The sequence below is a fragment of the Gambusia affinis genome, linkage group LG21, assembly GCF_019740435.1.
Source record: "Gambusia affinis linkage group LG21, SWU_Gaff_1.0, whole genome shotgun sequence".
NCBI lineage: Eukaryota > Metazoa > Chordata > Actinopteri > Cyprinodontiformes > Poeciliidae > Gambusia > Gambusia affinis.
Genome location: NC_057888.1, coordinates 23,170,116 through 23,187,395, shown reverse-complemented (window position 1 = coordinate 23,187,395; position 17,280 = coordinate 23,170,116). Strand labels below are relative to the sequence as shown.

The window sequence follows — 17,280 nt, the reverse complement described above, 5'->3', positions numbered from 1 at the left end:
TATGCAAAGGATAAGTGCTAACTATCACAGATATTTGGGAGAAATAATTTTGAAATGTTATAGATCTAGAGCTCATTAAAAATGAGTAGAAAAAAATGTTTATATTTTGTTTGGTCTCATTTGTAATTAATTCAGATATCTGAAAAAATAATTTTGACTAGTTATAATTACGTTCGAGAGGGTTAGGGTTATGATGATGATTTTAAATCGTAATTGCAGTTATGTATTACGTCAAATGACAGATCAGGCAACGTCGTTAGATGTGGAAAGGAATTTAGGCTCGTCCAAATGCAATTGAATATATCTTGAATTATCATTCTTACTAGTCAGAATGTAAAAGCAGATATCTTAAATTTCCATTGTGGATAGGTATAATGTAGTTTTGCCAAGTCAAAAGGAATTTTAGATATTAGAATGTAATGTGGACAGTTAGATAAAACCGAATTTATATTAAAACTGCCTGCCATACCCTTCCACACTTCGTCAGCTTTTTGCGTGATGATGCAAAGAACTTACGTTCGTAGTTGCACAAGTCGACCACTGTCCCACGGTGACATTGGAGGGAAGAAGTAATCATTTGCACAGGTTAGTCTTTACTTTAACTGTTTGTTATTAATATCTCTCAACATTATCTGGTCAGAGTCAAACCGCAGGAAGGGATTTTACTGAAAACTTTCCCACTGCGATCTGTTTATTATTTTGTAAGTTTATTTTCACTTTACCTAACGTTAACATAGCTGCTAGCAGCTTAGCTAGCGTTAAATGGACGTGCTTGTAGTCATGCTTCAGTAACTCGTTAGACGGCGAAAACGAGTCTGGGGTCATGACGTTTATGCTGTTCGTTCTGACTAAAGGCTTTTAAAAAAGAATCAACAGAGATTTAGAGCTCGGAAGTAGTGCTATGCTATTTTACCCAGATGGATGTAGTAAAGTCGCTCAATTTGCCCTTCCTCTCTCAATATGTCTCAAACGAACTGGTGTTTAAACAAAGAAAGGGCATCTCTGTAACCGCGGCACGTTGAACAGTATGATTTCTTTAATAAAGCCACATTATCCTCCTTCAAATAAGGATGATCTCTATGTGCAGACCAGTTCTTAGGGACCGTCTACAATGTCCAACAACCTGCTACAAAACTTTTCTGCGTCTCAATTTTAAATGATTCTACAGTGGCTGTTGGCGTTTAGAACTTGTGCATATAAATGGTGGGCTACAATTTTGAAATTCTTTATGTACTATTAAGTAATATACTTAATTTTACTGTGTATTTGTGACCGTTATAATGTTATGACAACGCTCGCACAGGTGTCATAAAATAATTTCATTTTAACTGTCAAACTCAGTGGGACTTGTATGTGGCTGGTCCACAGACCCTGACGTCTGATTGGCTGCTCCACACAGCAAGTCATGACAAATCAACTACAGATGATGGATTGAGCACAGCCAGAATACACATTCCAGAACATTACAATTGTAGTTTGTCGTTATGTGGACTTGGAAGAGACTGCAAGGAAACAAACACCATTATACTTCATACTCTCTTTCTCTCTCTCTGTCTATATATATATATATATGTATATATGTATATGTATAGAGCAGTTATTTGTTTGAAATAACTAGAACTCATTATTTTATTTTTTTTTCTGGGCAATATTTGGTCCACCTTCCTGGGTGGTGGTAATGCATCATTAGTTGCTTGCCAATGTCCAATAAACAAGAAGAAGAAGAAGAATGAAGGGGTTTATGAGTCTTTGAAGGGACCCAAATCCTCAAAGGCTGCTGTACTCCAAATCTTCAGAATTCACTTTATGGAGCAGGGCAAGTGGAAGTACTTGAAGACAAATATTCAAATGTATTGACCGCAATGTAATTTACTACATCTGAACCAGATTGGTGGATGCTGTTTTTGCGTCTATATTTCACACTTTTAAAAAGTAGGTGTAAGCTGGCATGCAAAAAATGTGAAGTCATTGTGGCAACAGGAGGCATAGATACAATGACAAAAGTCATTGCTTGTCAGATATTTGAAACATTTAAAGTATACTAAATAAAAACTGGATTACAGGTTTCCTCTTCTAATGCCGATTTTGAGCTGCAGGATACAAATAATTCCAGTGTACATTCACTTTATTGTATCATACTGTCTTCATGCTCTGCATGAGCATGTCGATTTTGCCCAGAAATTTTGATGCAGAGTATATCAGTTGTATTTTCCACAAATTGTGCGGGAAAAGATGCCTGCTTCGAACAGATGAATGCCACCAAACTACCAGCAATATTTACACAATTAAATCAAAAAGAAAAACATCATGACTAAACATAAATATTGGGCCACATTACGTGAACAAAACAAGGGCTGTTCACAACATCCCTTAAAAAAAACTAAGCCTTTAAGTTAAAGGCATATTGAATCATCTCTTTTGCTATGAGCATTTCACTGGCGGAGCAAAATTATTCCTAAAAGATATGTTTATAGTTTATGCATTTAAAGCCAGGGGAGCGGGCCAATCACACAGCTGGTGGCTCTGCGCGTTGAAACCTGCGCTGCTGCTGCTTGATCTCAGCACAGATCGTGCGCCTCCTGTCATTCAAAGTGGACACAGGCTGACTTGTATGGATATTTGCATGAAGCCAAGAGAGGAATTATGTTTCTTTAGAAAACTCCACATCAAGGTAGGAGTTTAAATCCCACTGCTTTTGCTCTGGTTGCGCAGCTCTATGTGAACTGCAGGAATAACTTATAGTGGCGCTTTCAGAGGTGCGTTGAGCAAGTGGTGAGAATGATTTATGTCTGTGAACAAAGGATGATGTGCGGCTTTTCCATGTCAACACGCTGCCCAGAGCCCGGCTCTGTCTTCCCTGTAAAGTTTATGTCTGTGGTCCTGGTTGGCCGGAGCGTCTGTGGTTAGCTAACCAGCGCTGCATGACCAGGTTCACCGGGCTGAACCTGGTCATGCAGGTTCAGCCCGGTGAGGAGTAGTCACACATCACGCTGGTTTTGTATTATTTTATTATTATTTCTATCATTATTTTTTCCGGTTACATGTAGCATCAAATCATATCAAATGCTTTGTCTACTTAGTCAGCCAGAGTTAAGGCGCCTGGTGGCGCGGCGATCTGAAAAACTCGTCCCTTAAAGTTGAGCAACCAAAACAGTTTCTGTGACACTTATTAAAAACTCAACTGACACAAAATGGAAGAGCTACTGAAGCCACACTAGCAGCATTTTGTTGCACATCTCTGCGCAGTGCAGCGAATTTAAATCACCATGCAGGGCCGGTCTAAGGCTGTATGGGGCCTTGAGCAGAATCTGACTTACGGGCCCCTCTTGCTGCTGAAAACCTCAGCACCTCTAACAGCTTCTGTGTTAGACTTAATCTGGTAGAGAGAGTAGTTTAACTGGCCAACATAAAAAGAAATCAGTTACAATTGCAGTTTACTAATTTGTATTTGTGGGCAAACAGAGATCAAACTCAAAGATTAAACTCACAGCATCAGATTGTAGCTAATTTTAACAAAGTAATCTAATTGTAAATATTATTTGAACTTTTACTAAATAAACTTACCAGCTCCTTAAAAATCTTACATTTAAATGTTAAACAATTTAAAATCAGATTTTATGCATGCTGAAACCAGTGAATCAAATTCAGCAGCATTGATAATCCCAGTAAACCAATGATACATTTATGTATATGTGTTTAAATATTAGCATTTATGCAGCCCTGGAGCTGCTGACTTAATTTGGATAAAACAGAAGTGCAAATAATTGATATTCATTTTAATTGTATTTTTTGATTTGTTGTTTTTAAGACTAGTTGTGAGTTTGAATAGCTTTTCACTGGTGATATTTTCATGGAACATATAATTACCCTGTAATATTTTTACATTTTCTGTCAACTTAACATCTTTTAATACAAAAATATGGTGGACCACCAGTGCACCGCCTCAGTTCCCTGACCACTGGGCTTAGCAAGTTTTCTAGGGGAAAACCTCATTCTTACTAGAGGTGTGCTGATTGACTGGCCACCGATCATTATTGGCCAAATTCCACAAAAAAGTGTCTGATTGGTGATCGTCGATCACTCTCGTGTTGCCAATAATCAAAATCAAAGCCTGCCTGTGCAGCTCATCACACGGCAATAAATGCTAAGCAATGTGGTGAGGAACCTCAACGCTCAGAGTGAACGGGGAAGGTTGTGTGTAGTGACGGATAATTTCCTCGGGGGTGAAGCACGTCAAAATGCATCAACACAATGAATTTAATATGACATTTAAAAAAACAATATATGGCTATATCGAGGCTCCCTGCAGAAAAAAGAAATCCACTGCGGTCAGACAACAAGTAAAGCAGAGCATCATTTTCAACATCCATCCGAATGAGCATGACTGTCAGAAAGCTAAGCAAATAACCCAGAAAATAATTTGTCATCAAGCCAGTGGTGTGAGATCCTGGTTCTGCTCTGGCTGAACACTGTAATATTTTGTAATATTTTGCAGATGTAGCACCGTTTGAGATCCATTAATCAAACGACTCCTTAAGGCTGCATGTAATTTAAAAACCGGTTTTTACATATGTTTTAAAACTTTAGCTGTCCTAAGATGAGACATATAATCTGTGAAAAAAAAATCAACCTCTTCTGCCTCCTCTCTGTGTTCTGCAGAATTACTCAGCTCGGTCCAAACCAACCCATCAGAACTATCACAAAACAATTGCGCAGTTTTGATTTAGTAACTGTAACCTGCATTTGACTTGGAAGGAATGTTTCACTTTTTACTTGACATTATTTAGGCAGAGTTGCGAGACCAGACTATATATATATATATATATATATATATATATATATATATATATATATAAATGTCAAAACCTGTGGGAACTAGAATAGGCTGAACCATGATGTCGCTTGTTAAATGTATGCAGTACCAGTCAGCATACAGTGCTGGTAACGTATGTGGTACCAGTCTTCACATTGATATTCTGCAGAAGCTGCAAAATATCTCAGGAAAATGACACAAAGATGGTAGATTCAGGAGCTCAGACATTTGTTTGCTTTGACAAAATGTGAATTAAAGAGGTTTAGGTAATTTAAATACGCAGCATCAATTTTATTTGATTATCTTCCTTTGAAATGTTCTTCAGTAGTTCAGAATACCTGTGCTGTTCCTTTATTTGTGCATGTTGTCTTCATTGTTATTTGCAGCCTTTAAAATTACAACAAGCAGCACTCAGATGATTGTGAATGTACATTCTTATACACCATATCTGCTCTGTGTAAGCATGTTTCTATGTATTAAAATAAATGTTTACTTTTAGTTTTAGAAATTGGTTATTTATAAATTAGCTAAGCATGAGAAGCTCTTTATTTTATCTGAGCTACCTTTACATGAGAAAGTAGTTCAGATCAGATAAGATTGGAGACCCTTGTTTATGGTGGTTTTGTGGTGGTTTTGTGGTGGTTTTATGGTGGTTTTGTGTTTTTCATCATGAGATAGGTCAAGATGGGATCGGGTGTGTCTTCTGATGGTGCGCTGACTGTTCGAGCAGACGCCATAGAGGCAATTCCTCCTCAAGGCTGTCCTATGCACCAAGTCCAGTCTACCAAAGGTTCCACATATTTTAATATAGCTTGCCACATCTAATCAATGACATTTTGTTTATAATGTTAATTGAATTTTACTTTCTTAGCATCACCACCTTCAGGATGTCCCATGCATCAAGCTCAGCCTATCAAAGGTACCGTAACTAGTTTAATTGTAAGGTCTGAACACATTGCTTTAGTTATTTTGGTTACTGCATTTAGCTAAAATGTGTGTGCAATGGTCCTTATCTTTCAAACTTTCTCATCTTTGACAACATCTTCTCTTTCAGAGGTCCCGATAAAAGGTGCAGAGGCAGGTCCAGCCCATCAGGACCGAGCCTATGAGTTTGTGGAGTGTCCCATGAGAGCTGCAGAACCCAAGAATAGTGACATTGACCCAGCGAATATGGTACCTATATGAACAGTGTACAGGCAGCAGGATGTTTGAAAAGTATTTTGTGAAAAAATCTAAGTGAAGGTTTTGGCCTTTTGATTTAAATTTGCTCCTTTGCTAAACTGGAAATCAAGTGAACAAAAATGGGTTCTAGGATTCAAACTGGGATTCCTGTTGGCACATTTCACTATGTGGTAAACCCACTCTGACATGGCTACTGTGATGAACATCCTCTTCACTGAAGCAAAGCACAATAGATAGAAATTATTTGGAATGAATGAGTTGCTCTTAATCTCTCGTGTCCACATATATACATACATGAACAAAGTTGTTCATGTCAATGACCAAAGGTCCATGATGATCACTAAAATAATTTGAAACAGACAAAAGCTATGATAAATAGAAATTGGATGAAAATTAAGTAATAAAAATCATCTTCGTCAAAGATGGTACCTACACTGTATAGGACAAAGAATGAGTCGCTCTCAGGATCTCAGTGAATTCCAGTGTGGAACTGTGATAGGACGAACTGTGCAACAAATCCAGTTGTGGAATTTCCTCCCTTCTAAATATTCCAGTCAGCTGTATTATAAGAACATGGAAGTGTTTGGGAACGATAGCAACTCAGCCAAGAAGTGGTAGGAAACTGACGATCAGCTGATGCTGAAGCGCATAGTGCAAAGAGGTCACCAACTTTCTGCAGTCAATCACTACAGACCTTCAAACATCATGTGGCCTTCAAATTAGCTCAACATTGCACAGAGAGCTTCATGGAATGGTTTTCCATGATGGAGCAGCTGCATCCAAGCCATACATCACCAAGTGCATTGCAGTGCATCAGATGCATCAGAGGTGTAAACCTGCTGTTACTGGACTCTAGAGCAGAAGAGGCTCATTCTCTGGAGTGACGATTTACGCTTGTCCATCTGGCAATCTGATAATTGCCAGATGGACAAGTGGGATAATAGTGTGGGAACACCCTGTCTATCACATGATCTGCACTAAAATGAACATAATCTATTAACAGCTACTCAAGCAAAACTTGAAGGGAAAAACTGCACAAAAACAATCAGTGAGGCTGTGGAAGGTGAACCGCGTTACAGTGAGGTTTCACTGTACTTTGGAATATTGTTGGGCTGCACAGTTTTTTCTTTCGAAAATTTTTATTGTTACTTTGTACATTTTAAAAACATGGGATTATACAGTTATACAGAAATTTTACTTTTCGTTTACTAAATACAATTCATCGATTACTTTAAACTAAAAGAAGTTAAGAACAAGGATATAAAACACAAAAGTCTCTGGATGTTAAAAGTTGAGCAGGACCGGGTGACTCCTTACAAAGTCTGAAGCCATCCCGTTCTTCCAAACCTCCCCGAAGCTCCTTCCCTCCTGCCTCACCCGGAGAGCCGGGCCGCCGCTGCTTGGACCTCTGTTGGGGGAGCACCGGCTCCTGTGTCCACAGAGCCGCAGGCAATTCTTCTTGGTGGCTGTGTCCTGGGCGCGCCTCCTGAAGCCCTCGATGTTTCCCTTCTTGCTGCAGACATCTGGATCACAGCCACAGGGGGCATCTGCCTGCGCCTGCTCACCAGCAAGTTTCTGGAGGTCCATATGGCGTCTTTGATGGTGGGTAGGGTGAGCCACATCTCCGCAAAATCCTTTTTCGGAATTGCCCGGTGGCTCACCCCGTACAGCACTACCTGCGCGTCGACGACCTCCCTTGCTGGCAAGTGTGGCAATTCCAAGGAGCCGGCCTTCGCCCACAGATCCACAGCAGCGCTGCACCCCCACAGCAGGTGCCTCACCGACTCCAGAGTGCCACAACCGAGTCGGGGGCAGATGGACGTCGTCAACATGCCGTGGGAGTGCATTACGGCTCTGACCCAGAGGATCCCAAGAGCCACCATCCATGACCGGTCCAGGACTCTGTTTGGAAGGATTTTGTTGGGCTGCACAGAGGCCTTGCAGCAAGATACTGATATACATAGTTGTCAGTGAACCACTAGCTTGCAACCAAAAGACACATGAAAGGAAAGTCAAAGTGACCATAATGTGGTAACAGACAGAAACAGATGAATCAGAACATTAGAACTGTGTCTAAATCTAAGTATGTATATCTCTCCCTCTGCCCACACACAAACAAATACACACATGACAACAACAAGGACAAACAAAAAGAAGAAGTAATAAAAAGGCAAGGTGCCAGAGGATACATCCTGTGAATATATCAGATTTATCAAATTCAACAGAAAAGAAAAAGGATTAATAATAAACATAACAATCACCAGCGTTGTTTGTAACACATTTTCAGTTGGGAATATCAGGAAAGTTGATCTTTCTGAGAGTTGTTAACAAAGGGTTTTACCATCCTAAAGTAAAATAAACTTTTTCAAGTTAAATTAATTACAGTGTATCTTAATGCCAATGGAGGTTGGGGAGATTTCCATTTTTTCATAATAACTCTGTGCCAAAAAAGTCAAGAAATGTAAGGAAGACAGGGCTGCACAGTGGTGCAGTTGATAGAGCTGTTGCCTTGCAGCAAGAAGGTCCTGGGTTCGATTCCCGGCCCGGGGTCTTTCTGCATTGAGTTTGCATGTTCTCCCTGTGCATGGTGGGTTCTCTCCGGGTTCTCCGGCTTCCTCCCACAATCCAAAAACATGACTGTCAGGTTAATTGGTCTCTCTAAATTCTCCCTAGGTGTGAGTGTGTGTGTGAATGGTTGTGTGTCTTGTACGTCTTTGTGTTGCCCTGCGACAGACTGGTGACCTGTCCAGGGTGACCCCGCCTCTCACCCGGAACGTAGCTGGAGATTGGAACCAGCAACCCTCCTGACCCCATTAGGGACAAGGGAGTTAGAAAATGGATGGATGGAATATTGTTGAAAAAGCCATTTATTTTAGCAAACCAACTCAAACACATTTTATAGAGTAATTACATGACTGATGTTTTCAAACATTTATTTCTGTTTGCTTTTCCCCTTGCAGCAAATAAAAAGCGACAGCTGGGATTAGAATATTACATCAGGCCAATAAAATATTTTTAATAGAGAAGCATAAGTAAAACTGTTCAATACCCATTTAAAGGTTATTTTTAAAAGATACTTTTAATCTGACAAAGAAGCCTCAGCAGCCTATTTTAATTTTGTTGAATATGATAATAAATGTAACTTAAACCTACAATGAAGTCTGTAGGACCCGTAGTCCAGACCCCAGAGAAAGCTGGCCATTTTGAAACAAACATTGGATCTTCTTTTACTCGCTCGCTCATAAACTTGAAGCCGTATATGAGCATGATTATGTTGAATCCCACTGTGAACTGTCCAATTTTTGTTCAATCCTACATATGTGGTGAGTTTCAGAATCTCACCATTTGCAAATAGTGCCTCTAAAGCCCTTTTGAACATGAGTGATTTCAATATTGCACCAAAATTACATATATTTGTAACTAACTTCCACCAGGAAAGTCATTTCAGCCAAATTGTTGTGACTTTACACCAGAGCTGAATTGAACATGACTAATTAATTTTCAAGACTTGCCTTCTAGTGCCTACATGTGTGAAATGTGTGGCAGGCCCACTAACGGTCTGTGGTCTCCACACAGCAGTTCAGATCTCCAGCAGGTGCTTGATGCTGCTTGTAGCTTTGATTATTGTACATTTCTAAACTGTCTCTGATTCTGTTACTATTCAGATCCAGATTATGTTCATCATTCAACATAACATCAGAGATACTCTGCCAATCCCAAAAAATGTCAATGTCTACTTTTGTAGGGTTTTTTTTTTGTTTTTGTCTTTTTTACCTTCCATTGTTGGGTTATTCTGCAAGCATTCTGTTTTAATGTTTCTCAGTTGGCCACTGAGTTTTGACTGTAAATATGTTATGAAGTGGTTCAACGTGTTCATCTCTGTACAGATGCCTCCTCCAAACCAAACGCCAGCTCCAGATCAGCCTTTTAAACTGTCCGTCTCCAGAGAGGAGTCAAAGATTCCACGCCACGGCGCAGAAAAGAACTGGGTCTACCCATCAGAGCAGATGTTCTGGAACGCCATGCTGCGGAAGGGGTTAGTCCCAGCTGTACATGACGCTTTTCATTAAGATCTTGTTTTCTACATTGTTTTGGCAAAGTTGTTTTTTTCCAGAGACTCATCTATGGATGGAGTTAATTAGTTGACTATGATCAATAATATGAGTATATTATTTGTACTAGGATCTTACTCAGCTTTTTGCAGAGTGGATGGTGGAACCAGATGTGATTGTGTGTAAGTAGCTGCAGAGCCAGAAGTAAATGTGTGGTGTAGTGACATTTTCTCTCAAGATCAAACATTGATTTCATATACTGCCGGAGGCATACAAAGATAATTATTCCTTAGTAGGCATCATCAGTTTCTTTCCATTCAGGACACCTTCCAGTTATGAGCTACATGAATCTGGCCTCAATAGAAGAGTGCTAAGCAGAAAAGTGTTGCTGAAAATAAACTATTGTTCAAATAAAGGTAACAAAAACTTGTGGGAGACGCAGCAAATGTTGAAGATGGTGCTCTGGTCAGACGATTGTCTGGAAAACACTACAGGCCTGATCTATTAAAGGTTTGTGTAAAGAAACAAATCAATATACAAAAAGACAAAAAATATACAACTCATAGCAAAATGAAAATCACAGGCGCAATAACCTGTCTCCCTTCATGAATATGCAAAATGTATACTGATCATCAGAAAGTAACAAATCATGGGAGGAGAACATGCAAATGTAATGACTTACCTCCCCCAGTACAATGTCCTAAACCTGAACCAGACTGCTGGACCTGTTGTTGCTTTTATATTTAACACTTTTGAAAAGTAGGTGTAAACTGTAGCACAGTAGGAGGTATATTTACAATAAATGACATGTCACAGCTTGTAAAATGTTTTAGAAATGTCTTCCTGCATTGCTGATTTTGAGCTGCAGAACTACAGAATGATTACATCACTGTGTCCAGGACACTCACAGTTTGATGCTCTGCAGGAGCACAGAAAAGGTATATTAATACAATAATACAATTATTAAAAAACACCATGACTGAACCAAGTGTGCCAATAATAATAATACAATTCATTTAAATTAGTATTACTATGTTGTAATGCCAAACATGACCTTTTTTTTTCTTTCATTGATGATAGAAATTAATTTTACATCAAAGTACAAAATACATGGTGTAGTCTATTAAATTAATAAAAGTTACTTGTGTCCAAAGTTATTCAACAGGTTTGCATGACCAGAAAGCATGAAAATATGTATCAGGGATATTTTATAAACAATTTCTGCACAAGATGTAATATTAAATAGTCCAGTAATTTGTGAATTAGGTTCTATAATGAGTGGTGCCAGGTCATATTCACTTTGTATAAGAGATTTTATGAGAAGATATTCTACGAATTGAGTATCATCAAGTTTATATTGTTTAATTAATTATGAAAATGAAGGAGTTTATTGTAGCCAATTATGTGTTCAAAATGTGTAATGCCTTTAAAGACCCATAAGCTACAAAATAGGAGTTTTTATTTATTGTGAGGTTGTTCCAAAGTGGTGTGTATATTAGTAATTTTATTAAATTTCCACCAATCTGGTAGTTGTCCCATAAAATGATTGTTCAGTTTCATTTAAGCCATTTACTGCTGATTTTGGTTCCACATAATTATGTACTTCAGCTGATTGGCTGCATAATAATTTGATGCATTTAACCTTCCACATTGTTTAGATTTTTGTGAAGTTTATTCTTGGTGGCTTATTTTTCCAATAAAATTAGGTGATTCTAATATCTAAAGATGTAAACTACTAGGCCTGTCACAATGAACAATAAATCAATCAATCGTACGATAAATTAAAACTATCAACATCATTTTAATTATCAGCATTATCATCTCTTTTTCGCTTTCTGTTGATGACACTAAATGAAAAAAGGCTCAACTCCGCTGCTCTCCACTGACCCTCCCTTCCTCATTTCCTCAGTGTAATGTCCAGTTCACACTACACCATCTTAGAGCTGTCGGCCGATTGTCGGCTCATTTTCAAACCCTGAGAGATCACACATTAGCCGACAGAAATCCTAGATATAACGGTTCCATCGGGTTCCATCGTGCAGTGTGGTGTCCAACAATGGGCACAAAATAATGGTTACAAGTCCAGATAACTCATTTTAAAACCAGGCATTAATCAATGCTTTACTACAATCTACCTGCAGTGCATGTGGCTCTAGTGTCAGTGTAACGTCCTGACTGAATGAAAATCATTAGAACCTATTTATGTCACGTTAACAAAGAACAGCTGAAACGTTACCGGGTTCATCAACTGTGTAGCAATTTCACTCCAACTCCTCCCCTCGTCATTTCTGTATTCTTTGCACAAAATGTTTTATAAACATTAATGTTGTTTCCACATATCATCTCCAATGTTTGCTGGACTTCGGGTTGCTGTTTGGGATTCCCCTCTGTAATTTCCCCTCAGAAAGCACGGAGGAGAATCTGCGCTTTCTGATTGGCTGCCTGTTACATTCAACAGGCTGCGTTAAGCTCCCAGTGGGGAAAACCCCTGATTTAGATCGGGGCCACAACGATCTACCATAAAACACCACACACTACAGGATGATCGGTTACAAAATCACAAGCGACAATCCTAGAACATCAACGTTCTACGATTGTCATAAGGGTAAAATGTAGGTGTGAACTAAGTGTAGTGTGAACTATTGCATCAGGTAGTCGATGTTCCATCTTCTCTATTTACGTCTAATAATTACTGAAGGGCAATATGGGATACAGACTTCATAATCTGCACTCTTTTGGTTGAATCCAGTATTTATTTACACTTCAGTTCCAGTATTAAGTGTTCTTTTGAAAATAAAGTGTATCTATCTTTGGTAGGAAATCACATGCATTATTATGTCATTTCCATTAAATCAGTGTAAAAAGGTCTTCAAACAATATTATTGTTTATCGCAATAGTTTTTGAGACAATTAATCGCTCAACAAAATTTGCTATCGTGACAGGCCTATAAACCATTCTTTACTGGGTTGGATGGGTAACAGAAAATAATTAATTTGAGGAAGTATTTTCATTTTAATAGTTGCTATTCTGCCAGCAGGTCAAGTGGTCAGTTTAACCATTGTTTCAAATTGTGTTGTATTGATTGTTGAAGAGGTATGAAATTAAGATTAAACAGTTCTGACAACCTAGGAGGTTATTTAATCTCAGAATATGTAATATGACTTCAGCTCAGAGGGATGGGGATGGTTTGGATTGTCTCCCATTTTAAATGATTTAAAGGGAGAACTGCAAATTTATTCCAGTTTATTGAGGAATTAGATGCTTTTGAAAATTCTTCCGATTGTTTGTCATTGAAGAATATGGATCCTGTAGTACCAGGATATTGTCAGTATGTGAACAAGTGTTATGTTCTGTTGAATTAATTGGAATACATTTTATAAGAGAGTTTTGACGAGTTTCTGCTGAGTGGAGTGGAGATCTTTGTAAGATGAAGTCCTTTGAAGTTGCTCTTGAATAACTTAGAAGAACTCAGAATAACTTAATCTGGTTAATCAAAGAATCTCCAAATCCAAACCCTTTTAATATTGATCAGAAAAATGACCAGTTCACTTTGTCGAAGCTTTTTTTAGCATGTAAAGTTACAATGGCTGAATCTTGTTTATGTTTTAAATACATTAAGTTCAACAATCTCTGTATGTTGTGTGAGGAGTTTTTGTTTTGAATGAAACCAGGATAATGTCTTTCTGTTCATTTTTCTGGCCTCTCTCCTCTCCAACATTCTCTGTGTAGAGAGCCAGTGGCTCACGCTACTCCTCCTTTAAATAGGCCAGTCTGTACCACTGCTGTTCCTCTAATCAATTGCACATTCAATCTTTGTAGAATCGTTGTCAAAAGTGCACAAAATGTGCATATTTTGTGCACTTTTTTTCTTTCCACAATTTACCAGTCTTTATTTGGAATCTATGTAGATCAGGGCCTTGGTTGGTTACAAAAACCTTTCAGTGTGAAACATGGAGGTCTCAGAATTTGCGATGTTAGTTTCTTTTTTGCTCCTCTCTCCCTTTTTAACACAAGTCTCTACTTTGTTGTTGCTGTTTTGTCCAAGCTTGTCCATTCATTTCCTTTTACTTTGGATGTCTGCCTAACAAGAACATTTTTAAAAGTGAAATGTAATGTTCCACAAATGAAGTTGCTGGATGCCTGCTTAAAGCAAGAATAGAAAGCCAAAGTCCAGCTGTCTTCAAAGTGTTTCGACAAGGGAGGAGATTCCACATGGTGGGAGAAGTCATACATAAACATGTATGACTTCTCAGATTTAACACAACAGATTTTGTTGTGACTAAAACATTGACGCATTCCTTAAAAATCTCTTGGAGTTTAAAAATAATATTATTTACAATTGCAGAACTTCCACATTTCCTGGGATTTGGGTTTTCATTCCTGGGCAAAAACCATGCATGCATCTTTTTTGCTTTCTAGAATAAGCACTTGCGGTATTTTTTCACTTTTCATCTTACTTTTATTCAAATGCATTTCATTTTCAGCTGCTGTCTTTTGTTTGAATTTTGTGTTGTATTTGGTAACCTAATGACTTGGGACTTTTGATTTGATATTACTTTGTAGATGGCGCTGGCGGGATGATGACCTCGCTCCCCAGGATATGACCAACATTATTAAAATCCACAATCAGAACAATGAGCAGGCCTGGCAGGAGATCCTTAAGTGGGAAGCCCTGCATGCAGGGTAAGTGACTGTCATTCAGTACCAAAGAGTTCTGAAGTAGAAGGCTGGTTCTGTTTGGGGTGACTGTGGAACCTCTGGAGATGATGATGCAAGGGAGGATTTTAAATAAAATCAAGAAAATTATGGACAACCCTACTCATCCTCTTCATGAGGTTTTCTTGGAAAAACAGTGTCTTTAGTCAGAGGCTTCCGCAAATGTGCTGTATTACAGACTGCTGTTGGCAGGAAAGATTTCCTGCAGCAATTACCATCTACAATAATGCTAAGAATTTTGAATTATTGAGTTTCATTTAATTTCCCTTTGGAATCAATAAGGTATTATTGAGTGTGAATTGTATCTTCAGATTGAAACGATGAGCAGAGTGTTTCTGGTCTTGTGTTCTCAGTGAGTGTCCATGTGGGCCCAAACTGAAGAGGTTTGGTGGGAAGGCCAAAGAGTTCTCTCCCAGAGCCCGGGTCCGCCACTGGATGGGGTAAGAGCCACGTTGCTCTGATTCAACTTCATTTTTGTTAGTTTTTTTAGGTTTGCCTACATTCAGTACAACTTATTTATGACTGTTTGATGAAAACCTCCTGTCGTGATAAATGACACCATAATGATTAATAATCCCCCTTAATTCATTGTACAGATCCTAAGTGTTTCAGTCTGCTGCATTTACATGATTTTAACTGAATGTGTTCTCATAGCTATGAACTGCCGTTTGACCGCCATGACTGGATCATTGACCGCTGTGGGAAGGAGGTGCGCTACGTCATCGACTACTATGATGGAGAACTGAATCGGGAAAACTATCAGTTCTCCATCCTAGATGTGCGTCCCGCCTTTGACTCTTTAGACGCTGTGTGGGATCGCATGAAGGTGGCCTGGTGGCGTTGGACCTCCTAAGATTCATGTGAATATTATAGTCACATCTAAACATGCAAAGACTGTTAAGGAATGTTTCTAGAGAATTGTGAGCCCTGAAAAGAACATGGTGTAGTGAGAAAAAGTAAGATTACTAAGTATTTTCAGATGTAATGTACAACACTGTTTGACTTTCATTCTCTGGAATTGATGTAATTAATGCAGTGTGTCTGTTCATCCAATCTTAGTTGAGTGTTTGTCCCGCAGGTCAGGATTAAAGCACAGGACTGGGGTTATGACTTTGAGTAGAAATCATCATATCTATAACCTGATGTCCTACAGAACATTCTGAAATGATATGGAACAGTTTCAAATCCCTGTAGTTCTTCACCATTCAGTTTTATTTATCTTCTTTAATTGGTTTTGATGTGAGGAACTGTTCAGTTTTCTAGCTCGTTGACACTGTGCTCCATTTCTGTACTGATTGTTTGTTGTACTGGTTTAGTCAAATCAATAAAGCTGGTTCTGATCTGCTCCTGAATGCCGTCTGTCTCAGAACAACATCCATGAACAAAGGGAGTTTTTAGAGAGACAGAGACCCAATTTCAAGATGTTAAATTGCAAATTTACATTTCTTTCAACTTGTATTTGATCTAAAACCTTCAGTTTTTTAATAACTGAAGGTTTGTGCTATAAAACAACTCTGCCTGGAAAATACATGATACTGGCTCTATAAACCAAAAACACCTTTCTGCTGTTGATTAATCAAGCTGTGAGAGGGGCTCTGTTTGCCTCCTCTGCAGGGTATTGGTCAGCTTTAGTGTCTCCAGCCAGGATCCTCACACAGATCCTGATCCTGATGGGATCCGCTGCTGGATTTTCCTTGAGGAAACAGGGCAGCAGCAAAGGGCATCTGGACCAGGAGTCTGATAATCAAACTTGATGGTGCTCTCTCCAGCCTGTTGGTTTATTAGTCAGGCTGTCTGCCTGCTGTCTTGACTTGTTCAGCTTGTTTTAGGTGAGAACTTCTGTGTAAATGTGATGAAGACATGTAGATGTAGTAAGCCATTGTGTCAATCAAGATTTACATGTTAAACATTAAATATTCCTGATTTGCTAAAATACTCAGAGGGAACATTTAGGGAAACGACTGTGATAGGTGTGGATATAAGGACGAGCTGAAAGTGCTCAGCCTATGGTCAATCATGTAACAAGTGCAAAAAAGAAAAATCACTTTGCAAACGTGCCGGACATGCAGCAAAAAGAAACGCACAAGATACACGTGGATAAATAAAAGACATTTATTGGGACTATGAATGTAAAGGAAGTTGGTGCAGCTTGAAAAGCAAGAAGTAACAGTGAGTGAAGAAGAACAATAATGAATAAGAAGAAAGCTACGTTTCCAATAGACACAGACGCAAACTGTAATATATCCGTTAAAACATTGCAGACTGGAAGTTGACAAAAAGCTTTAAAGCAGGGCTCCTCAAAGTGGGTCCCTGAGGGCCGGCATCCTGCATGTTTTAGTCTCTCCCTGGTTTATCGCACCAGGATCAAATGATGGATTATTAGAAGGCCTAAGAAGAACACTGACATGCTGAAAAGGTTGTTGGTGCCACCAGGGAGAGAATAAAACATACAGGATGCCGGCCCTCCAGGACCCACTTTGAGGACCCCTGCTTTAAAGCCTCACACTGCAAGTTAG

At 38.9% G+C, this 17,280-nt stretch overlaps 1 protein-coding gene across 2 annotated transcripts; it reads left to right on the top strand.

Annotated features, from left to right (window-relative positions):
* The first annotated feature begins 462 nt into the window (after positions 1-462).
* LOC122823999 (holocytochrome c-type synthase) lies at positions 463-16,109 on the top strand. 2 transcript variants are annotated; one of them, XM_044104140.1, is made up of 8 exons: positions 463-585; positions 5,488-5,603; positions 5,685-5,732; positions 5,868-5,986; positions 9,883-10,031; positions 14,612-14,731; positions 15,118-15,204; positions 15,419-16,109. In XM_044104140.1, exons 2-8 carry the CDS (start codon positions 5,498-5,500, stop codon positions 15,615-15,617), a joined length of 828 nt encoding a protein of 275 aa, XP_043960075.1. In that variant the 5' UTR covers positions 463-585; positions 5,488-5,497; the 3' UTR covers positions 15,618-16,109. The 2 variants fall into 2 exon arrangements, with proteins under 2 accessions (XP_043960075.1, XP_043960074.1); XM_044104139.1 differs by having other exon boundaries at positions 468-585; positions 5,492-5,603.
* The last annotated feature ends 1,171 nt before the right edge of the window (positions 16,110-17,280 follow it).